Source organism: Oratosquilla oratoria, chromosome 12 (assembly GCF_046742065.1).
Source record: "Oratosquilla oratoria isolate Oo_2021 chromosome 12, ASM4674206v1, whole genome shotgun sequence".
Classification (NCBI taxonomy): domain Eukaryota; kingdom Metazoa; phylum Arthropoda; class Malacostraca; order Stomatopoda; family Squillidae; genus Oratosquilla; species Oratosquilla oratoria.
Window position 1 is genome coordinate 28,090,579 of NC_134788.1, and position 27,365 is coordinate 28,117,943.

General features: G+C 40.1%; 1 protein-coding gene across 1 annotated transcript; it reads left to right on the forward strand.

Annotated features, from left to right (window-relative positions):
• The first annotated feature begins 5,282 nt into the window (after positions 1 to 5,282).
• On the forward strand, positions 5,283 to 27,107 carry LOC143031161 (cytochrome c oxidase subunit 7A, mitochondrial-like). The gene is made up of 3 exons (XM_076194682.1): positions 5,283 to 5,456; positions 16,646 to 16,774; positions 26,401 to 27,107. Exons 1-3 carry the CDS (start codon positions 5,394 to 5,396, stop codon positions 26,542 to 26,544), a joined length of 336 nt encoding a protein of 111 aa, XP_076050797.1. The 5' UTR covers positions 5,283 to 5,393; the 3' UTR covers positions 26,545 to 27,107.
• Positions 27,108 to 27,365: the final 258 nt, after the last annotated feature.

The window sequence follows — 27,365 nt, forward strand, 5'->3', positions numbered from 1 at the left end:
CAAAGCCCCCTTCACCCCATCCATCCACCTCATCCTAGGACGTCCCCTCATGTTCACTCCCTCCACATCTGCCTTCCATACCTCTTTTACTAGTCTTTCTTCACTCATTCTTTCCATGTGTCCAAACCATCCTAATATTCTTTCATCAACCCTCTCTCCCAAATCCTTTTTCACCCCTGTTCTCCTCCTCACCTCCTCATTTCTCACTCTATCTAGCCTAGTAACCCCCGCCATACTTCTCAGACACCTCATCTCAAACACATTCAAACTCCTTCTCTCTTCTTCTCTTATGTTCCACGTTTCTGCCCCATACAGTGCTGTTGGCACAATCACTCCTTCATACAGTCTCCTCTTCGCATCCATTCCCAAATGTCTATTTCTCATTACACTCTTTAAACCACCAAGGCATTTACTCGCTTCTCTCAATCTACATTCTACCTCCACCTTCACTCCACCTTTTCCTGCTACACTTGCACCCAAGTATCTAAAACTATCCACTTCCTCCAGTCGCTCTCCCTTAATGCTCACTTCCAGTCTACTGCCACTTTCACCCCTTGTACATCTCATCACCTTACTTTTACCCACATTTATCTTTAGTTTTCTTCTATCACATACTCTCCCAAACTCTGCCACCAGCTTCCTCAATCCCTCCTCTGACCCTGCCACAAGCGCAGTGTCGTCCGCAAACAACAGCTGGCTCACCTCCCACTTTTCTCCATTTTCTTTAACCATCTCCAATCCCTGACTCACTACCCTAGCATTCACCTCTCGCACCACCCCATCCATGTATAAGTTGAACAGCCAGGGCGACATAACGCATCCTTGACGAAGTCCCACCTTTACTTCAAACCACTCACTCTCTCCATTTCCAATCCTAACACATGCTCTACTACTCACATAAAAACTCTTGACAGCTCCCAAAAGCTTTCCTCCTATCCCATAAATCTGCATAACCTCCCACAGTGCCTTTCTGTCTACCCTATCATAAGCCTTTTCCAGATCCATAAAAGCCCAAAAAACATCCTTCCCCTTTCCTATAGCTTTCTCACATATCTGTCTTACCACAAAGATCTGATCTACACAACCTCTACCCGTCCTAAAACCACACTGTTCCTCACCAATTACTCCTTCTGTTCCTCTCCTAATCCTCTCAATTAAGATTCTCCCATAAGCCTTCCCTACTACACTCAACAGGCTAATCCCTCTGAAATTACTACATTCACACTTGTCCCCTTTTCCCTTGTAAAGAGGAACTATACAGGCACTACTCCAGTCCTCCGGTACTCTACCCTCTCTCCAGCAAACATTAAATAATCTCACCAACCAGTCCACCATCACTGAACCTCCCTTTTTCAGACATTCTGCATGACATCCATCCAGACCAGGTGCCTTACCTGCTTTCATCATCTTTACAACTGCCTTCACCTCATCCTTCCTTATTTCTCCTCCATTCTCCTCACTCATCACTCTCATTTTCTTCGTATTTCCCACTGCAGCTATCTTTCCTTCCCTATCCTCCTTCACATTCAGCAACTCCCTAAAATATTCTGCCCATCTTCCCCTCACTGCCATCTTTTCCATTATCAACTCTCCATCTGTACCTTTTACCTTTTCTTCCCTACTTGATTCGCCTCCTCTTCCTCTCTTAATTTCTTTCCAAAACATCTTTTTATTACTTTCAAAATTTTCTGTCATACTCCTACCCCATTTCACATCTGCTCTCCTCTTTGCCTCCTTTACCTTTTGCTTTACTTTTCTTTTCTTTGTACGTCTCATATGACTCCCCTGTCCTCTTTTGTAACCAATCTGTGAATGCTCGCTTCTTCTCTTCTACAACCTTCTTTGTTTCCTCATCCCACCATTCACTACCCTTTCTTCTATTTCCCCCTGTCCTTCTTGTTCCACACACCATCCTTGCACACTTTAAGACTCCCTCCTTGAACCATCCCCATTCCTCCTCCACACCCATCTCTGCTCTATCCTTTACTCCCTCCCACTCCTCCTTCAGCTTCTTTTCGTACTCCTTCTCCTTTTCCTTTTCATTCAAGGAGTTCACTCTAAGAACCTCCCTACCTTTTGTCCCTTTCCTCCTTCTCCATCTATCCTCCACTCTCAACTTACCTTCCACCAAAAAATGATCTGATATTCCCCCACCCTCTCCCCTTAGCACATGTACATCCTTAACTCTTCCTATCATAATCCTATTTACCACTACATAATCCATTAAAGCTCTATCTACCACCCTTCCCTCCACCACCCTTTCCCATGTGTACTTATGCTTGACTTTCTTCCGAAACACTGTATTTGCTATCATCAACTCTCTTTCTAGACACATTTCCACCATCAACTCTCCACTACGATTCTTTCCTGGAACTCCACACTTCCCAACCACTCCATCGATTGGACCATTTCCCACTCTAGCATTAAGGTCTCCCAGTACTATTACATTGACATTTCTTCCTAAACCCTCTATGCACTCATTTAAATCTATCCAAAAGGCCTCCCTTTCTTCCACGCTCTTCTCACTGCCCGGCCCATATGCACTTACAAAGACCCACATCTCCTTTCCCAGTTTCACCTTAAATAAACATATTTTCGAATTTATTTTCTTTTGGAAATGAGAAGTTTTAAGATCGTTTGTTAATCGACATTTGAGATTTATTGTAATACATGTAGGCATATAGCCGCTATCGCCATCTTTTGCGCCCCGTTGGATTTTTTATTTTGTTTGGCTTAGTATTAAAATTGTCTTATTGTTAAACAAGTGTATGCCCAATTCTTCAAAACTTGACTAATTCTTATCGATTTCAACGCAAATTTTTATAATAGCCTTGGCAAATTAGTCTTCCGAGTAAAAATCTAAAGTCAAGAAACTAAATTATACAATATTTAATGTAATAATGTTGTTTATTAGCCTCTATTCTACCGGATATGAGCAACTTTGGAATCTAAGAATCTTGAAGTTTAGATGCCTACTCGACATATCGTTGCCATGGCAACGTAATAGGTGTTGGTAAGAATGGTGTAAGAGGAAAGTCCTGCATTGTTTTTTGACATGATCAGGAGATTTGTTAACCCATATAACTTTCCCATGCCAAGTTGCATGTCAGTTGGGCCAGTGGTTTTGGATTTTATTTGATTATTTCTAAATTGACAACAGTTGCCATGGCAACATGATAGATGTTAGTAGGAATGGTATAAGAAGAAGGTCCTGCAATGTTAATGCCATGCTCAGGTGATTTGTTGACCCATTAAACCTTCACATGTCAAGTTGCATGTCAATTGGGCCAGTGGTTTGGATTTTATTGATGATAATCTGAAAATTTACAACTTAATAGTTGCAATGAAAAGGCAAATGTGGTATGATGGAGATGTCACACATTCTTTTTAACATGCTCATGTGATTTGTTGATCCATAAAACCCAAGTATTCAAAAGTTCAATAAAATTGGACCAGTGGTTTGGAGTTTGTGTGTATTTCTTTACCAAAATCTTTACAAATTACTACCCTTAACTCTAACATTTTGTTATGGTAAAGTCTAGCCAAAAATGCGGAATTAAAAAAAAAATAAAAAATCGTATCTCTCTTATTTTTCAAGCTATTTCAAAAATTTAAAAAGCATTTTGTTTCTAATAAAATTGCCTTTCATAATCTAAGGATTAAACAAAATTGAAAAATTTGTGCCCGTATATATATACGTATACATATATATATATATATATATATATATATATATATATATATATATATATATATATATATAGTAACGTCACCCCTCAACTATCTGAGAAAATATTTTATTGTATGTAACAAAGAAAACGTTATTTTCTCTTCCAACACTTCCAACATCACAAATACCTAATCTCTTCTCCAACTCCCTCCTTCCTCATATCCACTTGTTTCTTCCTCTCTTCCTCTTCCCCACCCTCCGTGAAATATCATACTTTAGATTAATACGTCAAATGTATATTTGATTCATAAAAGTGTTTGTATACCATATAGTTTTGTAATATCAGTTGAAGTCATATATATTTAATATTACTCGAGATTTCTTTAGCAATGGTTTAAGCTTTCAATTGCAGATGCGGCGTAAGATTTTCTGTTGACTTGGCATATGCATGTCTATTTTAAGCGTTTTTATGTCTGATTCAATTTCGTGTTTTCATATAATCTTACTTGTGTTACATTTTATAATTGTATTCGTGTATTTCAATTAAGATGAACGTGAAATTATGAATGAAGAATATAAATTGTTAAAGAGGCTGAATGTGTAAATAAGATAAAAATAGAAATCGAGAAGAACGCAATGATCTTTGGAGGGAAATAGAAAATTACTATTATTAGTAAAGAATTAAATTTATTTGTAAAGAAAATCGTTAATGGCTAAGGGCCTTGGCTAGTTATATAATGTAGATATTAATATACATATATTACACAGATTACAACAAAAAGAGCTGTAAGTGTCTATATACATTGTCGATAATAAGCGTAAATGGTTGTATTGCGTCATTTGTCCTCGATGTAACTTGCAGCCATCTTCGAACGATGGTTTTATGAAGACTTCACACAAGCGGAAATGCATTGACTCTCGTCCATCGTCACAAAGATTTTGATCTTCGAGTCACCTTTTCCGAAGCAGTTGGTTTCTATTATTATTGTGATAATTTTCTGAGCATGAAATTGACTGTAAAAAGTATTTATTTGGATCATGGCAGAGGTGAATCAACGGGCTGAGGTCGACAGGGATTGGATTTCCCGCGTAGATTTCAAAACTTAAAACAAGTTTTGACCAAAGAATAAATTTGACGGTTATCATCGTGATTTTGTTAACAGGCTGATTAAGAAACATAAGTCAGATTAAAATAGTAAATATGCATATAGTGTAATGTGATTACTATTCCATGATATACCCTATGTGCCAACATTCAAATTAAAAGTTAAATTTTTAACAAATACATTTGGGATGGTTTATTTAATATCAATGAATTCAGATATCCAAAATTTACAAAGTTTTATTACAGATGTAGTGTGTGACCTAGTTTCGAAGAATGCAATAGTAAACAAAGATTCACGCAGTTTGAAAATTTCCTCGCACAGTGGTAAATGGCATCTTTAAGTATATTTCAGAATCGAAAACTGTAAAGAAAAAAATATATGTATAAGGACAGAAAATTAAAGTTTAATTCATACACTAAAACATATAATAATTCTCTAAATAGGACGGGCGATCAGCACCATCTATTGGAGCAAATGCAAATGCACACCAGCTATTGCGTCAATTCTTGCATGCAAACAGCTGATGCCAAGAGCTTTGGGGGGGAAGGCAAGCAGTCACGTAGGCATACTCGTCGGTGAAGTGTGGCGCGGAACACAGGCCTATAACACTTTTGAAGATGTTGTACAAGCACAGCTCTCAGACTGGTAGAATTGCAGCTGCTGGCGCGCAGATTCCCAAGGTGTGTATAATAAAAAAAATTAAAATGTGTTTATCCATATATAAACAGATAGGTCAGGGTTTATGAATATTATAGATAAATTCGAACAACTTCTCATGGCAGACTTCCAAGTTTGAAAGCAAGAAGGGCGTCGAACCAGATTCTTGCATAGACAAGTACTAAGAATAGATAATACTAATGTTTTGGTAAAAATAAAAAAATGCAGTAATATACATTTTCCTTCTCCATACCCTGGCAATTTAACACTTCAGAATGTAAGATGTACATATATAGTTTATACTGGTGAAACTAAATCGGAATTTTCCAACGCTTAGGTTTATTTGCGGAGAATACTAATTTGATAAAATATTTCCAGTACTGCAAATTTCTTTGTCTCACTCTCTTGTATGTGGTAGTTTTTAGATTTATTCTAATATTTTGTGGTATAATTTAGAATAGATTCTAAACGTAGGCAGGAAAAAAACCTGGGAGTAACAATTCATGAATTCTAATCTCTAATTGCATCGCCACTGTGGCCAATATCTGGGTAACATTATAATAACATTCGAGGATCGCTGCACGAAAAATATAAATAATATATGTTAATCGCTAGTACACCCACTTTTGGAACACTGAGAGACCTTTATTTAAATACTACGAAGTCTTGAAGATACTCGTAGGACTCGCCACGGAAAGGGTGATAGAGGAGTGGAAGGAACTGCTAGCAGAGGTAGTTTCGGCTAGAACTGTAAACATCAAGACGTTAGGGGAGCATTTAACACGGCAGAGAAAGCTACCCTAACAAGTGGGTGGAACTGGTAGATAAATATAGCCTTTATTTGGCAAAGAATCAATATTCATGAAGTGCAGATGGTGACAAGAACACATAGTTCAAAATAATATTTGCAAATTGCCGAGGATAACACCAAAAGCATGTACGCTTATTTCCATTGTCCTCATTAGACTTATTCTACACTAAGTCACACAGACAACATACGTAGGGGGTTCAGGGGACCAGAGACAATCATCATCATGAGTAATACCAGTCACTACACATAACATTGTTATAGTCTTGCTAATATTACTAAAATGTTCATAACACAGGATATCGAGACCAAAAAATGAGCACCATCAGAATAAGGAGCATTGCATTAAGCAAAGGAACAACAAAATAATATTGAATTGTAACAAAACAGTATGAGTGAGTACTATAGTAGAGTAGTACCATTGATGATAAACTACATTATTCTACAGCTGTATCAACATGTTCTTATAGTGAATGCTACATTGCAGCTAGGGTCATCTATTAATTAATTCTAAATTTTTACCCAAATCTCAGGACAGAGTGGGCAATTAGTATGAGCACTAGGAAGTAGTACATTATAACCTGAAGCACCAGAAGTAGGGTACAAGGGACCAGTACTCGTATGAGTATAACAACAAGGAGAACGAGGAAAAAGTCCAATTACCTTGTTGCCTGGTGCCCTTATTCACCAGGCTTTTATTATGGGTAGATCATAACTGTTCTCGGACCCTACTTGAGGCATATACCATACTATGACCAGCAAAACAAAGGTGGAAACCACTTTGTAACATCAAACATTGTTATACTAAACTAAACTTCTGAAGGACAAAAAAAAAAAAAGAGGGTGGGGAGGTCAGAACAGTTATGAGTGAATGCAGATTTGGCTGATATTACTCATGGAGTCAGGTATCCCTCACTAAGCTAGTAGTACATAAAATTAAGGCTGTTCTGTCCATAGCTGAGACATATAGACAGTAACCCTTGACTTTTTTCTTGAAGGTAACCTTGCTATTTGACTTCTTAATGGACACAGGTAGTGAGTTCCATAGTTGAGCACCCGTGAAGTGAAAGCTGTTTTTGGTGATATAGGGACCTGCATGAGATACAATAAAAGACCCTTGACTGTTCCGGGTTCGGTTCTCGGCCGATAACGAATATGTACAAATAATAATTATTCAATAGTTTAGAAATAAGATGTCAAATGCCCCCTTTCTGGATTTATTTCGGGGGAAGTATCGAGTCAACCCATTCAACTCCGATGACAAGCTGTCTTGTCATTTGGTCAAATAAAACAAAAAATCATAAAACACCAAAATGTTTGATCAAACACCAGAAAAAATATGACGTCAGTCCTCGCTTCGCTGCGAGCGAAGCGAGGATTGATGTCATATTTTTCTGGTGTTTGATCAAACATTTTGGTGTTTTATGATTTTTTGTTTTATTTGACCAAATGACAAGACATCTTGTCATCGGTGTTGAATGGGTTAAGGAAGGTCAATTTTTAGAAGTGTACACCTATGTAAAATAGCAATTGAAAATGAAAAAAATTATATTGTAAATTATAATGCATCAATGTGATGTGCGTTATTCTTGGCAGAAACCGATAACGGAAAAAGTTGCTAGAAGCTACAGAAATAAACATAGCCGTTTCGGCTGCTTGAGATTCCATCATTGGTTTGGTAGATGCGGAAGTCTAAGAAATTAAAGTGTGGTAAATTCGTCTATTCTAACCTAACCTAACCTAACCTGCATTTTAGTGATGCAGTACCTGTAATTCTAGATGCCATCAGGATCATCATCTTTGACCTCCGAATCTATGAAAACAAAGGTGTCATCTAAAGGACTCGAGGCAACTTGATTAGTTTGTGCATAGCTTTTAGCAACGTTTTCTGTTATTGATTTCCACCAAGAACAATATTTATTACAATGATGCATTATAATTTACAAAATTAATATTTAATTTTCCAGTGCCATATTGTGTAGTTGTGCACTTAGAAATATACCAAAAGAAATTAACCTACCTGGTAGCCTAACCTAACCAGAGTAACCCAACCCAACCTAATCACAACTTGCGACCTACCTGAATCTACATTATTAGAAATATATACATCATTGCTTTAATTGCCAGCACTCAGGATGCATTAAATGTTGGTGCCGTCACGTAAATATACATGTATGTTGCTCAGCCCTGCACATGGTGGTCCGTGCTCGAACCCAGATTAACGTATGAATTGCAAGACTGCGCTGCATCATACTTAGTTTTTGAGGAATTTGAAAACTAGGACAATCCAGGATCTTCGGGCATACTGTTGCATAAGCACAAGCACTACAGTTTGTCAGACAACCCTTCCCCCCCCCCCTTGTCCTAATAGCTCGGCTAAAACGGCATGAAGAGATATTGCCCATGTGGTACAAGAACCTCCACATATAACCCCTTGCCAATGTTGTTAAAACCCGCACTTTAATCGTCATAAATACAAGAACTTTATGTACGACCCACGGTTCCTCCATTCCGCCAAACCCTCGCCCTCATTCCTCCCATCCGAGGAAGATTAAAAAATTGGTAGAAGCTCCCCCCCTCACCTTCACCAGGTTGCTAACAACCATCATCACTGCTAAACACATTCAAACCCCAAAATGTACATCCCTCTGCTCCCTCCAAAAAATGGATTATCACACTTGAGAGAAACCTGTAATGTATGTAATGGAATGAGAGGAACTGTACCACCCTAGAAATGTTAACAAACCCTTCCCCTTTCCACAAGCAGATATGGATCACCCTCATCCACAACGTACAAGCAGTAATCCATCCTATCCCACCACGAACCACACGTGCAAGTACTAACTATACATAAGCCGCCTAGATTATCCCAATGCAACTGCCAAACTCAGCTGGAATGAACGAATACATCCTATCACATCACCAAATATGAACACGTCCTACATAAAACGTCAAGCAAACACTACCCAAAAGAACTTATCAACTTAGGTTTAATATGCTCCATGATACAGTGGGACTCCCGCCTCTCACAATTCTGCACGTCTTAACACCACCCCATCCATCCCACCCTCGAACAACTCTAGCTCAAATCCGTAGAGGCAAACCACAATTGCCTCCATAATTTTTTCCACGGCTTCCTAAAGAAATCTGTAAATAACGTCTACTAACTAAATCAACGTGGAAAATATAACATGTGGCAACAGCACAAGGTTATCCATGAGAGAAACGTTACTTAAATGGTCTAAAACTTAATCTAACCTAATATTGGACAGATAATCCTAAGAGAAGCCTTGCTACACTAGTTTATGACGCCTAATCTAACCTAATATTGGTCGAAAATTGAGGTGAAACTTCAGGACATCTTGCAAGCCTGCAGGTGATGGCTAAGGAGCTGAGGCCGATTCCCAGTCGAAACATTGCGATTGTGCAGATAACGTACATCGCACAAGAAAAAAAATTGAGGGCAAGGGTATCCCTTCATGTCACAAAGCCAAGCACAGTGAGTCCTCTTTATCCAGTAAATTCCCAGTTACTGTATTTGGTAATTACTAACCTCGATTCTATTTACAGTAAGAAAAATTCACAGATACAGTATCCGCTCGTGTTTTGTTTACACCGTACCATAGCGCCGCCACGCCGTGCGGCTGCCACAGCAATCGGTCTCTTCCTGCGTTCGGTATACGGTAATTTCAATTTGCGGTAAGGTTTTCAGGAACGCATATGTACCATATAATGAGGACTTGCTGTACAAGATTTCCCGCTAAAGAAGGTTTCTGCCTTGTGTTTAGCTAGCCAAGTGATTCTTACTAAGTGGGTTTCCACAGAGCTTAAACTGTTGCACTTGAAGCTGAGACCAAGGAAGCTGCAGAGGGCCAGCTGCTTTTAACATAGGTTACGGGTCGCATGAAGAATTATCACCCCCATGAGATCCCACCTGAACAATTGTCACCACAGTATGTACACAGAATATCATCAGTGAAATAAAGGTTGAGTTAGGTTGAATGAAGGTTATGCTTATTGTCGTCACCCTAGAATAGCCTACATGAAGAATTGTCACCCTGTTGAAGTCTAGGGTGACTATTCTTCATGTGATGTTTCTAATTTGGATGGCCTTGTTGCCTCAGATTTCACTGAGCGGAACACCAAAGTCCCCACAGTGACTGGCCACAATCCTTGGAACTTTCCACAGGTCTTTGCAGGAAGACACTTTGGATTGTTCTTTGTGTTGTATCAGTGTGAGACTGCTTTTATGTCGCTGGCTCAGAGTGGTAGGGTGAAGAGAGAAGTTGCCAAATGTCACCTCTCCATGATGTTTGGGGGAAAAAAAAGCTGTTGAAGTCTGTAAAAAGAGAGAGAGAGAAAAATATCTTGGACCCCTTCTAGAGAGCAAGTCAGGGCCACACTCTCCTGGTGGGTTTTGGAAATGGGCAGCTTTGCTGTCCATCATGCAGGACAACCATATGCATAAGTGTGTGTCTGTGTGTAGATGACATTGCCTCATGGATCAGCCTGTAATTACTCGTAGCTTGCAGACAAGAGGAAGATTTGCCACAGAATGCAAAGACTGGTAAATTGCAGACACTCGGCAAGATATAGGTGTTTGAGTTTCTAAGGCAGCCTCATGGGTGTTACAATTAAACGAACCTCCACTTAGCAAGAGCAACTTTCAAAAGTGGAGAGCTTGAGTATATGCTTCATGGCACGTTAGAATGTCAGGCAACGGAAGATATACTTTTTCAATCTGGAGAAACTATTTTAAATATTGGTGAGGTTGGTGTCGCACGACTTTTGATGTATTGGAGTCATGAATGAAAATCACATTTTATGTCGTGGCTATTTTTTACCTAATCCAAGATAATGTATAGGGTTCATCCTTGGAATCATCATTATAAATACCGTAGTATGGTTATGATCAACGTAAGAGGCCAAAACATGTGACTGTTACATGCATACATATACCAAAGGCTTTTTTTCCCCATACAAGGGAGGTAGCCAAAAAGAATAAAGCATAAAAACCATTCCATCCCTAATACACTCAGCTCCCCACCAACCTCCCTCTTATCTTGGCACCTCCTTGATGATGGGTCATCCCTGCATCTTGCCCACTGCCCTGGGTCAGAAGCAGTGTCGCAAGACAGCACATCCACAGCAAGCCCACTTCATTAAGTCGGCGATGCCCCCACCCCACCCCCATCTGTCCCCTCATGCAGAGAAGGAGAAGACAGGGAGCAATCCCTTCAGGCTGCATCAAATTTTTCTCACATACTACCTTACCCCCCATCCCCCCACCCATTCCACCTCATGCATTACAACATCCATATACTGTACAACCATTCTCCATTCACCCGTCTTCTGTCCTCTCTTGTCCTTCCTCAACAGACATTCCCCTTCCCCAAAGCCCCTTTCACCCCATCCATCCATCTCATCCTAGGTTGCCCCCTCATGTTCACTCCCTCCACATCTGCCTTCCATACCTCTTTTACTAGTCTTTCTTCACTCATTCTTTCCATGTGTCCAAAGTCCAAACCATCCCAATACTCTTTCATCCACCCTATCTCCCAACTCCCTTACCACCCCTGTTCTCCTCACCTCCTCATTTCTCACACTATCCAGCCTAGTAACCCCTATCATACTTCTCAGACACCTCATCTCAAACACATTCAAACTCCTCTCTTCCTCTCTTATGTTCCATGTTTCTGCCCCATGCAGTGCTGTTGGCACAATCACTCCTTCATACAATCTCCTCTCAGCATCCATTCCCAAATGTCTATTCCTCATTACACTTTTTAATCCACCAAGGCATTTACTTGCTTCTCTCAATCTACATTCTACCTTCACCTTCACTCCACCTTTTCCTGCCACATTTGCACCCAAGTATCTAAAACTATCCACTTCCTCCAGTCGCTCTCCCTTAATGCTCACTTCCAATCTGCTGCCACTTTCACCCCTTACTTTTAACCACATTTATCTTCACCTTTCTTCTTTCACACACACTCCCAAACTGTCACCAACTTCCTCAATCCCTCCTGATCCTACTACAAGTGCAATGTTGTCCGCAAACATCAACTGGCTCACCTCCCACTTTTCTCCATTTTCTTTAACCTTCTCCAATCCCTGACCCACCACCCTTGCATTTACCTCTCGCACCACCCCATCCATGTATAAGTTGAACAGCCAGGGTGACATAACACATCTAATCCTGACACATGCTCTACTACTTGTAAAAACTCTTGACAGCTCCTAGAAGCTTTCCTCCTATCCCGTATATCTGCAAGACCTTCCACAGTGCCCTCCTGTCAACCCTGTCATAAGCCTTTTCCAGATCCATAAAGCCCAAAAAACATCCTTACCTTGTATAGCTTTCTCACATATCTGTCTTGCCACAAAAATCTGATCAACACAACCTCTACCTGTCCTAAATCCACACTGCTCCTCGCCAATCACTCCCTCTGTTCCTCTCCTAATCCTCTCAATCAAGATCCTCCCATAAACCTTTCCAACTACACTTAACAAACTAATCCCTCTGAAACTACTACACTTACACTTGCCCCCCTTTCCCTTGTAAAGTGGAACTATACAGGCACTCCTCCAGTCCTCCGGCACTCTACCCTCTCTCCAGCAAACATTAGATAACCTCACCAGCCAGTCCACCATCACTATACCTCCTTTTTTTGGACATTCTGCATGGCATCCATCCAGACCAGGTGCCTTACCCGCTCTCATCTTAACTGCCTTGACTTCATCCTTCCTTATTTCTCCACCATTTTCCTCACTCATCAGTCATTTTCTTAGCACTTCCCACTGCAACTATCTTTCCCTCCCTATCCTTCTTCACATTTAGCAACTCCCTAAAATACTCTGCCCATCTTCCCCTTACTGCCTTCTCTTCCATTATGAACTCTCCACCTGCCCCTTTTACCTTTTCTTCTCTACTTGATTCGCCTCCTCATCCTCTTTTAATTTCTTTCCAAAACATCTTTTTATTACTTTCAAAATTTTGTCATACTCTTACCCCATTTCACATCTGCTCTCCTCTTTGCCTCCTTTACCTTGTGCTTTACTTTTCTTTTCTTTTTACCTCTCGTATGACTCCCTCATCCTATTTTGTAACCAATCTGTGAAAGCTTGCTTCTCTTCTACTACCTTCTTTTTCTCATCCCACCATTCACTACCCTTCCTTCAATTTCCTCCCATTCTTCTTGTTCCACTCCATCTTTGCACACTTTGCGACTCCCTCCTTGAACCATCCTCATTCCTCCTTCACTCCTAGCTCTGCTCTATCCTTCACTCTCCACTCCTCATTCAGCTTCTTGTACTCATACTCCTTTTCCTTTTCATGTAAAGAGTTTACTCTAAGCACCTCCCTACCTTTTGTCCTTTTCATCTTTCTCCATCTATCCTCCACTCTCAACTTACCTTCCACCAAAAATGGTCTGATATTCCCCACACTCTCCCCTTAGCACATGTAAGAACATAAGAATGAAGGAGACTGCAAGAGACCATAAGGCCTACACTAGGCAGCTCTGTATCCATCATCACCTGTCATCCCCATCCATAAAGTTGTCTAATAGTTTCTTAACACAATTGATAGTTTCAGCGCTTACTACATGGTTACTAAGTCTATTCCATTCGTCGACCAGCCAATTAGTAAACCAATTCTTGCCTATTTCCTTCTTAAATCTAAATTTGTCCAGTTTATATCCATTACTGCAAGTCCTGCCCTGTTTTAATATGATGACCTTGTTTGCATCACCCTTGTTAAAGCCTTTAATCTACTTGAACACCTCTATTAGATCACCCCGTACTCTGTCTTTCCAGAGAGTGTAAGTTGAGGTGAGTCCATGTATCATTTTGGTCATTTCTCTGTACTGATTCTAGTGAATTGATTTCCATTCTGTAGGACGGAGACCAAAACTGTACCATGTAGTCAAGGATGGGTCTATCGCTAGATAGTTTGATAATTACTTCTGCACTTCTATTCGTTACCGTCCTAGCAATGAAACCTAATGCTCTGTTAGCTTTATTCCTGGCACTAATGCACTGTTTCCTGGTTTTAAGTTCCAGACTCACTAGAACTCCCAAGTCTCTCACACTCAGTTTTCTCTAAAAGGGTGTTATCTAAGCAGTATCTATTTTCGGGGTTGTGTAGCCCTATGTTTAAGACACTACACTTGGAGATATTGAAGTTCATTTGCCATTTCACCAACCATGTGAACAATTTAAGTTCATCCTGCCGAATCTGCGTCATCTCCTGACCTAATTTGGTGTCCTATTTTAGTGTCGTCCACAAACTTCCTAACATCACTAGTTATCCCATTGTCTAAGTCATTTATGTACATAATGAACAACAAGGGATCCAAGACCGAGCACTGGGGGACCCCACTAGTAACATTGCCCCACCTATATTTTAGTCAATTTATGGTGACCTGCTGTAATCCAAGCTCTAATCCATTCTAACATTTTTCCTCCTATGCCATGGGCTTTGATTTTATTTAGTAGTCTCTGGTGTGGCACCTTGTCGAATGCTTTACTAATGTCAAGGTAAATAACATTGTAATTATCATGTTATCTGATGCCTTATGCTCCTGTCTACCACTACATAGTCCATCAACGCTCTATCTGCCACCCTTCCATCCACCACTACCCTCTCCCATGTGTACTTATGCTTGACTTTCTTCCGAAATATTGTATTTGCTATCATCAACTCTCGACACATTTCCACCATCAACTCTCCACTACGATTCTTTCCTGGAACTCCACATTTCCCAACCACTCTGTCAATTGGTTAATTTCCTACCCTAGCATTAAGGGCTCCCAATACTACTACATTGTCGTTCCTCCCTAGTCCCTCTATGCACTCGTTTAAATCTGTCCAAAAAGCCTCCCTTTCTTCTACATTCTTCTCACTACCAGGCCTATATGCACTTACAAAACCTCATTCCACTCCACTACGCATTTACCTATCTCTTCACTTACTAGTATAGCCACCCCTTCTCTCCCTCTTCCTCTCTTCACTCCTGAATACCTCCTAATTACACTCCCAAACTCACACTCGCCCTTCCCTCTCAACTTGGTTTCCCTCGAGGCCAACACATTCGTCTTTCTTCTCACAAACATACTACCTATCTCTTCCCTTTTACTCTCATCTGTACCACATCCACGCACATTAAAAGACCCAAACCTTAGGGTGCTGGTTGGAAAACTCCTAGACCCTCTTATGCCTTTACTTTTTTTTTATGAATGTTCCCTGTGGGGGCTACAGGGAGAAGGATGCCTGGCCCCAATCCCCATCCTGTTTTTCTCGCCTCTCATGATTTAAGTGGAAATACTTGTGGCAGTATTCTTTTCCCCCCACCACAGATATATGTCTAATGCAACAAGGAAACATAGTTGTCTAAAATACTTTCAACAACTAAAAAGTTATCCCTCCCTTTGTAGCTCCCTCCTATTGTCAACGGATAAATTGTATCTGCTGCGGATGTGGAAGCGTTTGTGGATATGTTCCATTTGCATATGGCTTCTGACTACTGTTAATCATACTCCCAATTTATGGGATTAATATGCATGCCTTGTGCTTGAATAGTGCCCGCTCATTTGGAAACATGATTTGTTAATGACCAAAACATGCTACAGGTTATACGAATTGGACGAGAGACCTAGATTCGATACTTGTATTTGTATCGAGATATGAGCCTGATAAAGATGCCCATTGAAAATCTTGAAGGAATTCTTGCTGGGGGGAATGGTTTGGGTTTCATCCGTCTGTCTGAACTTTTGGACACCCCATGCAAAATTCTACGTTCAAGAGTAAATTCTGATACAAGGAAAAGGTTTTCGTTGTGGAGTAAGAAGGGAATAATGGATTGACCCCCATCAGAAATTATTTCTGTGGAAGTCGTTGTTTGTTTAAAGTCCAAATGGCGAATACCTTGGACCTCGTCTGTTCTATTCTCATATGACCTCCAGCTTAATTTCCGACCCTGAACGGAGAATTCTGAGGCAGACTAATGCAGTAATGTATTGAAAACAAATTTGAAGGTGGTTTTGTATATTAAAGATTGATAACCTGTGATATTTGCTTGGTAAGATATATGGTAGATACATTTAAAGACTTGGGTCCTACTGATTAGATATTTATCTTTCCTGCCTGTACCCTCTCCTTTTCTTGTGGTTGTGATACATAAGTATTTCAATGTTCTCTTCTCTCACCTCTCTTCTCTCTGTACCCTCTTCTTATGTTGTGGTTGTGATATGCAAGTGTTGCAACATTCTCCCTCTTTGTTTATTCCCCCCCCCCCTTCCCTGGCACTCTACGAAATAGTATGTCCTTTTATGTAAGATTTGCCAAGAATGTGGATTATTCAAACTTGAATTAATTCTATCCACTGTTTTGCTTTTGCGCAGACTTTTGGCCCAGGAGTTGCTGCCCCAGAGATTCACTACCCGCCAGGGACAACCTTCCCCAAGGAGGGTCTGGCACGTAAATATGGCGAGGTGCCAAAGGTCCTTCTGGAAAAGATGAAGCACTTCCAGGTAATTCTTGTGTAAATGTCTTTAGGATGTAAAGAAATAGTTTTCCAAATAGATGCGTGATTACTTGGAATAGCTCAGGTGATGTCGCCTAATCTGCAAGAATACGTGAATTCAAATCTAAATATGATGTTTAAAATTAAGAGCTCCCAAGTCATCTTGTATGGCTCACCTTCTTTGCTTCTGGCAGATCCCCCTGCCATCATATTTTTTTTTAATTTATATGAACTATGTATAGATTTTTTTCTCTTTGTCATAATAGAGAAGAGATGAGGGTGACTGATAGAATTATACTTCACATGCATGTAATGGTAGGTAGTTGCTCTTAGAATGATTTCTTTGTTCCTGTTAAACAATTATTTTGGAGCAGGGGGCTTCATGCATCCCTGGGGGGATTGCCACCTAGTTTATACAGAACAAGTTGGAGGCATATGCTGTATGAATTTGTGGGTATAATAATTTGGAGAATAGGAGATGGAACCCAGCGAGTGTTTTTTTTTTTTTTTTTTTTTAAATTAGGTAAATGTAAACACACACAGACACACACACATTGGATTGACCGCAAAAATTGGAACTCCGGAAAGAAACGCAATTTTTGTGGATTTCAACGACGATGGAGTACCTGTGTTGTATTAGTAGGGAAGGGGAGAGCTTGTGGTGTAGTGGCCAGGTGAAGAAAAAGAAGGGGAGGGATTATTGAGGAAAATGGAAGGAAATGAGGAAGGGGATGATCGGGCCCTGGACGTCGGAAGGAATGTAAATGATGTGCAGATGACTCATGTGAACTCGAACAAATGAGTAAGGGCATTAAAATTAGAAATATAGCAAGTCTAGAGGAAAAACTAATAAAAGTTAATGAATCATGGGAGATTAGGTTTAGCCAACTTGCACTAATTACACAAAGAGTTGATGAATTGGAAGAACTAAAGGAGAACCAGAGCCTAACTAAAGATATAGAAGAATTAACCCATTAAACTCCGATGACAAGATGTCTTGTCATTTGGTCAAATAAAACAAAAAATCATAAAACACCAAAATGTTTGATCAAACATTTTGGTGTTTTATGATTTTTGTTTTATTTGACCAAATGACAAGACATCTTGTCATCGGAGTTTAATGGGTTAAAAAGACAGTTGTAAGAAGTAAAGGATGAGGAATTAAAGAGGAATAATAAAGAGGTAAATGGTTGGAAAAGGGTTCAGGAGGATAGCAAAATTGAATTTAGAGATATAGTAAAACAACAGATCAAGGAACTCACCAAGGACATACTTGTAGTTCTTAAAGTGATGAGAGAGGAGAATATAGTAAGTGACTTAGCAGATAAAAAGAAATGTATAATTATATTAGGAATGGAAGAGAAACAATCCAAATAGGACTACAAGAGTAAGAGATGAGAAAGAAAATGAACAAGGTACTAAAACCATTTCAAGAAGGTGAACAGGAAATAGGGAAAGAAATTGAAGAAATATATAGACTGGGGAAATATAGTACAGACAAGACCAGACCGATTAAGGTTAAATTCAGGTCACAAACGACAGCAGAGAATGTCTTATCAAAAACAGGAAAACGAGCAGAAAGTGAGCAGTACAAACAGGTATGGATAAAGAGAGATGAATAAAGAAGAGAGGAAGAGAAAACAAAAAGAATTGAAGCTAAGGAAAAAAAACGAGAGCAGATCAGAGTCCAAGAGAAATTCTACTGGAGAGTAGTGGATATGAAAGTGAGGAAATGGTTCATGGAGAAAAACAGAAAACAGGATGGAGGTAACAAAAATTAGAAGTGTCCTTCACAAATATAGATGGATTAATAACAGGCTTGAATGAACTGAATTATTACCCGATGGAAAAGGAACCTGACATAATGGGAATTTTGTAGACAAAATTGAAAGGTCCATTACCACCCTACAGTATAGGACATGGTGTATATAATTATTGGATTAGAAACGGAGAAGTAAAACAAGGGGGTGGAGTTATTTTCCTGACTAAGAAGGATATAAATGTGAGGAATGTTACATATGGAAAGAATAAAATGGAAATGATTATGATGGAAATAGAGGACAGGGACAAGAAGAGCAGGAAGTTTGTGGTAAATTATGTGCCTCCTAAAACCGCTTTGTGGGAAGAGAGAGAACACAAGAATATGTTAGAAGACATGAAGATAACACTAAATAAGATAATGGAAGATGGAGGAAGAATAGTTATAATGGGTGACTTAAATTGTAAAGAAATCTGGGAAGAGAGGACAGTGAAGGGTGGTGACGACCTATGGGGAAATGTACTACTTGATTTTATTATAGAACATGGACACAATGGATACAAGATAGTACTAGGTATAGAAGTGAGGAAGAGCCATCGAGACTAGACCTAATAATCATGTCTGAACCTGAAATAGTGGACAAGATTGAATATAAGACACCACAAAGTTAAAGTGACCACATGTTAGTTGAACTGGAACTAAATGAAGGAAAATACACGAGAAAAAAATGAACAATATAGAAAGGAAAGAATGATGTCTGAACAACAAATTTTGATAAAATGATTTTTTTCTCTCTCTCTCTCTCTCTCTCTCTCTCTCTCTCTCTCTTTCCAAAAAGTAGACTGGGAAAGGAAACAACCGTAGAAGAGAAATGGAAAATTTTGACAAAAATTTATAAAGGAGTGGAAAAGTTAGTTCCAAAACAAAAACAAGAAAAAGTATATGTAAAATGTTGGTACAACAAAAGATGTAGCGAGTTAAAAGATAGAAGGGATAAAGCTTGAATGAAATGGAGGAAAGACAAAAAATTTGAAAAATAGAAAATATATACTGGTTATAGAAATGAATATGTACAAGTGTGTTGAGAAGAAAAGAGAAAACACAAAAAGGATGTCGTAGAAAATGTAAAGATCAACAAAAACTATTTATAGATTTGTAAACAACAAACTGAAAATCAAACAAGAATTAGTGAAACTACGACAAGGAGAAATAGAATACACAGAGGAAATAGAAATGGTAGAAATTATGAACAAGCATTTTAAATCGGTGTTTATGAGGGAGAACATAAACTTAGAGATGTCGAGTGGAAGGGGAAAGTCCCCCCTATGAAAGAGAACAAGGAATGAAATGATGAATCACTTGAATAATCTCAATGTCAGAAAATCATATGGTCCAGATGAAATGGCAACTTGTATTTTGAGAGAATGCAGGGACGAACTAACATACAAAATACATAGTCTAATAAGCAGTTCAGTGAAGGAAGGAAAAGTTCCAGAAGATTGGAAAAGAGCAAATATAGTACCAATATATAAGGGTAAACGAAGACCCTACAAACTATAGACCAGTCTCTCTTACAAGTACAGTAGCAGAAATTTGTCAAAGAATGATCAAAATTAGATGGGTAAAGCAGTTGGAAAAAACAATGTACTAAATCCGAGGCAGTTTGGATGTAGACAAGGAAGATCATGTGTCACAAACTTGATGTGCTTCTATTCAAAACTAACAGGTATAATACAGGAAAGAGATGGATGGGCTGATTGTGCCTTTCTAGACCTGAAAAAAGTTTTTGATATGGTCCCACATAAGAAATTGCTAAAGAAATTAGAAACTGCAGGAGGAATACAGGGCAAACTACTTGAGTGGATGGAAGACTTCTTGCATGAAAGGAAAATGAGCGGTGATAAGAGACAAACATTCCAATTGGGATGAGGTGATTAGTGGAGTTCCACAAGGAACAGTACTGGCCCCAATAAGGTTTGCTATATATATTAATGATATGGATAAAGGAATTGAAAGTTGTACGAGCTTCTTCGCAAACGATGCAAAAATGTTGAAAAAAGTGAACACCGGAGAAGATTGCAAATCACTGGAAGGTGAGGAATCCTTGGTAGGGCTACCCCTGTCATTTGCGGAATGCCGATGGAGTTCTGTAGGCCGATGTTGGGTTGCCTCGCTTCTTGGCCAGGGGTGTCGGGAACCAGTGGAACAAAGCCAGCAGTGGGTCCCTTCTTGCATGAAGGTATCATCTATATACATGGCTATTCTATATTAACCCCTATCCCCTGTCTTCTCCCTTCCCTGCTCAGCAGATATTCCCCTCATTTAAAACCCTATTCCTACATTACCCATAGATTTTTTATGGCAAGTGGAGCAGAAAGGCTGGCCCCCCAATGCACCACTTGCCAAGTTGTTTTTACAATTAAACACATTTTAATTCAGTGCCCTGCATACTCTAATAAGTGCAGGGCAAACTTTTTAACAAATTTATCTTTTAAAGAAATTTTAGGGAAGGAAGCTCGTGTGAAGAATGTTGTAAAGTTTTTAAAAGACATAATTTTTTTTATGAAATTTAAAATTGTGTATGATTGCTTGTGAGTGTATCTTGTTCTGATGTGTTTTTGTGAGTGCTTATTGGTTTTACTGATTTACTTGAATTTTTATTTATATAAGATATGCGCTGAATGGCCTACTGGCTCCGGCGCTTGGCCTTCAAGCCAAAAATTTCATAAATCAATCAACCTATTCACCCCCATCCATCTCCATTCCCATCCCTTTTTAAGTTCACTCCCCTCCACCCTTTCACACCTCTTTTACTAATCTTTCACTCATTCTTGCCAATTATACAAACCATGCCAATACATTTTCATCAATCCTGTCTGTCATCTCCTTTTCCACCAAGGAGCGAGAGAGAGAGAGAAAACAGGGTTGGTGGGTGAATTAGCCCCAGAAAGTTCAAAGAGGGATCCAGAGAAGAGTTCAAAATTCGAGTACAAGGGTGACGGCAAAACACGTAATCACCCCCATGAATAGATTGTGAAGCACCCATAATTCTATTGTATTGTGACATTCATAGACAATGCATTTTTTTTACTTTGGTGGCTATAGCAATTCTTTAATTAACCCATTAAATTCCGATGACAGGATTCTTCTCATTTGGTCAAATAAAACATACATACACCAAGGCTTTTTCCCCCTTAAAAGGGAGGTAGCCAAAAAGGAAAAGGCATAAAATCATTCCCACCCATTCCATCCCTGAATACACTCCACCCTCCTTCTTATCTTAGCACCTCCTGGATAATGGGTCATCCCTGCACCCTGTCCACTGCCCTGGGTCAGAAGCAGTGTCGCAAGACACAGCACATCCACAGCAAGGCCACTTCATTAAATCGGCGACCCCCCCCCCCCCTCTCCGTCCACCCATGCATAAAAGGAGAAGACGGGGAGAAATCCCTTCAGGCTGTGTCAAATTTTGCTCGCACATACTACCTCACCCCCCATCCCCCCGCCCATTCCACCTCATGCATCACAACATTATCCATATACAACCATTCTCCATTCACCCGTCTTCTGTCCTCTCCCGTCCTTCCTCAACAGATATTCCCCTCTTCCCCAAAGCCCCCTTCACCCCATCCATCCATCTCATCCTAGGATGTCCCCTCATGTTCACTCCCTCCACATCTGCCTTCCATACCTCTTTTACTAGTCTTTCTTCACTCATTCTTTCCGTGTGTCCAAACCATCCTAATACTCTTTCATCAACCCTATCTCCCAACTCCCTTTCCACCCCCGTTCTCCTCCTCACCACCTCATTTCTCACTCTAGCCTAGTAACCCCCATCATACTTCTTAAACACCTCATCTCAAACACATTCAAACTCCTCTCTTCCTCTCTTATGTTCCATGTTTCTGTCCCATACAGTGCTGTTGGCACAATCACTCCTTCGTACAGTCTCCTCTTAGCATCCATTCCCAAATGTCTATTCTTCATTACACTTTTTAATCCACCAAGGCATTTACTCACTTCTCTCAATCTACATTCTACCTTCACCTTCACTCCACCTTTTCCTGCCACATTTGCACCCAAGTATCTAAAACTATCCACTTCCTCCAGTCGCTCTCCCTTAATGCTCACTTCCAGTCTACTGCCACTTTCACTCCTTGTACATCTCATCACCTTACTTTTACCCACATTTATCTTTAGCTTTCTTCTATCACATACTCTCCCAAACTCTGTCACCAACTTCCTCAATCCCTCCTCCGATCCTGCCACAAGTACAGTGTCGTCCGCAAACAACGGCTGGCTCACCTCCCACTTTTCTCCATTTTCTTTAACCTTCTCCAATCCCTGACCCACCACCCTTGCATTTACTTCTCGCACTACCCCATCCATGTATAAGTTTAACAGCCAGGGCGACATAACGCATCCTTGACGAAGTCCCACCTTTACCTCGAACCACTCGCTCTCCATTTCTAATTGTGACACAATCTCTACTACTCTCATAAAAACTCTTGACAGCTCCTAGAAGCTTTCCTCCTATCCCATATATCTGCATAACCTTCCACAGTGCCTTTCTGTCTACCCTATCATAAGCCTTTTCCAAATCCATAAAAGCCCAAAAGAACATCCTTCCCCTTTCCTATAGCTTTCTCACATATCTGTCTTACCACAAATCTGATCTACACAACCTCTACCTGTCCTAAATCCACACTGTTCCTCACCAATTACTCCTGTTCCTCGCCTAATCCTTTCAATCAAGATCCTCCCATAAGCCTTCCCAACTACACTTAAGCTAATCCCTCTGAAACTACATTCACACTTGTCCCCTTTTCCCTTGTAAAGTGGAACTATACAGGCACTCCTCCAGTCTTCTGGCACTCTACCCTCTCTCCAGCAAACATTAAATAACCTCTCCAGCCAGTCCACCATCACTGTACCTCCTTTTTTTTTAGACATTCTGCATGGCATCCATCCAGACCAGGTGCCCTACCTGCTTTCATCATCTTAACAACTGCCTTCACTTCATCCTTCCTTATTTCTCCTCCATTCTCCTCACTCATCATGGTCATTTTCTTAGCAATTCCCACTGCAACTATCTTTCCCTCCCTATCCTCCCTCACATTTAGCAACTCCCTAAAATATTCTGCCCATCTTCCCCTTACTGCCTTCTCTTCGATTATCATCTCTCCATCTGCACCTTTTACCTTTTCTTCTCTACTTGATTCGCCTCCTCTTCCTCTCTTAATTTCTTTCCAAAACATCTTTTTATTACTTTCAAAATTTTCTGTCATACTCTTACCCCACTTCACATCTGCTCTCCTCTTTGCCTCCTTTACCTTTTGCTTTACTTCTCTCTTCTTTTCTTTGTACCTCTCATATTTTGTACCTCTCATATTTTGTAACCAATCTGTGAAAGTTCGCTTCTTCTCTTCTACAACCTTCTTTGTTTCCTCATCCCACCATTCACTACCCTTCCTTCTATTTCCTCCTGTCTTTCTTGTTCCACACACCATCCTTGCACACTTTGTGACTCCCTCCTTGAACCATACCCATTCCTCCTCCACACTGGCGTCATATTTTTCTGGTGTTTGATCAAACATTTTGGTGTTTTATGATATTTTGTTTTATTTGACCAAATGACAAGAATCTTGTCATCGGAGTTTAATGGGTTAAAAGGAATTTCGGAAATAGACAAGTGTCTTACAATGAATTAGCTTGTTTACATCTGTTTATCTAGCTGAGCACCGCATTATTTTAGTAAAAAAAAATCTTATTCCTGATTATGAGAAGTTTCAGTAAGGTGATATTTGAAGGAAAAATGCTCCTTTTTGTAAACTTTCATAACCTTTCTTGAGCATACATAAATTACTCAAAACTGGGCATCTTAATTAATCTGCTGTCATTATCTTTTTGAATCACACTTTTCTCCAGTGTCCATAATTACAAACTCATAACATTTGCTAAGGACTTGAATAAATCGGTCTTGTCTCTGTTACCTCAATATGTTACGTTTTGACAAATTTGTAAACAACAAAGAAATGAAAATTATCGGAATTAAAAGGAAAATGTAAACTTGTGTAAATGTGACAAATTTTTGTTTAAACTACCGATTTTTCATGGAGTAGAAGAGTAAATCTGTGGCATTCGTGATGATTGTTTTGGGATTCCTGTAAATTGTGAAGTATCCTCTAATGTTCTGTTGAGTGTTGATGTACCTGCAAATACACTTTTACAAATTGCAATCTAGTAAGTATGGATAAATTATGGCGTGCACCTTGAATGTGCATATGTGGCAGTTTCCAATGCTGTGCCTCCTAGACCTCATTGCATGTCGATGCTTATACTGGAAGAAGAAATAGTAGACAAAGAGAAATACAAGAACACAAGGAAAGGACTACCTCTACACATACTGTAGATTGTTTTAAGAATATTTGAAATAAAGTAGTTATTAAAAACAGACGGTACGTGGTTATGATGCTGGTGATGTTCTGTAAATGTTGTGAAATGGCAAAATTGTTCTAGAAACTGTAGCCCGGGAAAGAGGGGAATAATATTTTATAGTTGTAGCTGAGTGACCCCCGAATTCTGTGAACTGGCTTGATCAAGTTTTGTGTTTATTATCACTCGGGGAAAGAGAATGAGTAATACAGCAGCGACTTTATACTTGATAACAAGGGTATTGTGATGCATCAGTCATCGTACCTTAGGCAGCCGATGCGTGTGAGAATTTGACTCGTTGAAGAGGTTAAGGTGAATGCAAAAAGATGAGCAGTAGAAAAAATAATAATAATAAAAAAATTTCACAGTTTACCTTCTCGGTCTCCTCATTTCTCCTTTCCAACTACAATCGACAACCTGATTCCTCTATATCCACTACAATCACATTTGTCCCCTTTTTTTGTAAACAAGCATGCCTTCAGTCCTCCGGCACCTTTCCCTCCCTTAAGGGCCATTTACATGATCAAACTGTTTGTCAAACCCAGTTTGTCAAACAAATGTTTGAAGTGATGTTTGACCGTGTGAATGCTGTATTTGGTCAAACATCACTTCAAACTCTTGTTTGACAAACCGTTTGACCGTGTAAATGGCCCTTTAGAAATGCATTAGACAGCTTCACTAGCATGATTCTCTTCCAGCCCAGGCACCTTACCAGCCAGCTCTCATCGTTTCATAAGATTTTTGTACCTCTTCCCTCTGCCACAACTAATTCCTCCCTAACCTCCTCTACATTCAACAACTTGGATATTCTGCCCGTATCATCCTTTCTGCCTTCTCTCCTATTGTCACAAACATACACAGTCCATACTCTCCAATGTTTCCATACTGAAGTAAAATCACCAGCTTGATGGTGTAATGGTACTGTGCTCGACCACCAGCTCTGGTGAACAAATCAAGACAGAAGACACGGAACTTTTCGACTACCATAGTCCCTTGCTCAGTTCCAACAGATGAAACGTGCAAGCTCTGTGGGTTATTTGGGCTGTGGATTGATTGGTGAGAGTTGACTCTATGGGTGAATGAATCGGTGATACCAGGAGCATTGAGGGTAGGTCCTCTGTCCCTAATCAGCCCATATGTCTAGAAAGGGAGGCTAGGTATGGGAGGGGAACTCTCGTGAGAAAGTGTATGGTTTCGGCGTGTCGATCGTGTGTTTTCAGTGAGCTGCATGGGTTTGTGGCCTTTTAAGTCGTCGGTGTAAATTCGGTCCCACACACCCAAATAGAATCCCCAGTCAGTAGGCAAAATCAACAGGTGTCTCGTATTCGTATCTATGGTATGCCCTGCGCAAATGACTGCATGTCTAACTTGTAGTATCTCCCCATATCATTTGATTTTTGCTGCTTTGAGTGGCTCAAGAATTTTCCTTTTGTCCACAGATACCCAACAACTTGCCCGTCCACATCAGGGGTGGCCCCACGGACAAGATCCTGTACGGCCTGACGGCTGGCATCTGTGCCGTAGGTTTGATCCATTGCTTCAAGGTCTACTATGACCTTTCCTTCCCCAAGAAGCAAGACTAGAAAGGAGCAGACCACCTTATGGGGAGGGGCAATGTTGCTGACCAACATCCATGGCTGCCCAAAGGAAACGTCGTTACTTAAATTTCTCCCACAGGAACTGCTTTTGTAATGGGTATGGAAGAGTGTCTTTTGTTGGGTGACGCCAGAGGCCTCTGCTGCCAAAGAGAGTTGTAGCCTTTTATATAGTTGAACTTGAACGATTCCTGTCTTTTAGCCTACTTCCCCTCACCCCAGTTGTTCTTGGGATCATTGGTTCCTCGTCTTTCGTGTACTGTAGCTTCTTTTGTCCCGTGGAAGTAAGCTAGCGATGGCTGTGATGATATTCGCCCTTAGCTGCTAGGGAGATGTTTCAAGTAGATAAAATGTGTAGCATCAGTCGGAACCGAGTCCTTGGGTGCATTAAATTTGGTGCCATATAGAGCACCTGTGGTATTGTTTGAGAGATGTACTGTGAGACATGATGTGATGCATAGAGCAGTTCCTGTAATTTAATGTGATATTTGGATATGACAGCCTGATGACATGTACCTTACTGTTATGTAAATACAAGTAAATTTAATTCAGTTCAATGTTATCATTTACCCTAAATGTTCACCAAACCTGGAGGGCCTGTGTTCAAGGTGAATACCAACAATGTTATTATTTACCCTAAAGGTTCACCAAACCTCGAGGCCCCCCCGAGGCCCAGTACTTTGATGTAGTGGGGGGGCTTCCGTGTAGTAAGGACGGGCTGAGCTGTGCCAGCCAGGTGCAACCATACTGGAGAGGTCAGCCCCGAGCTACCAGACGAAAACTGAGCCAAAACTCTTTTTTGTTGACGA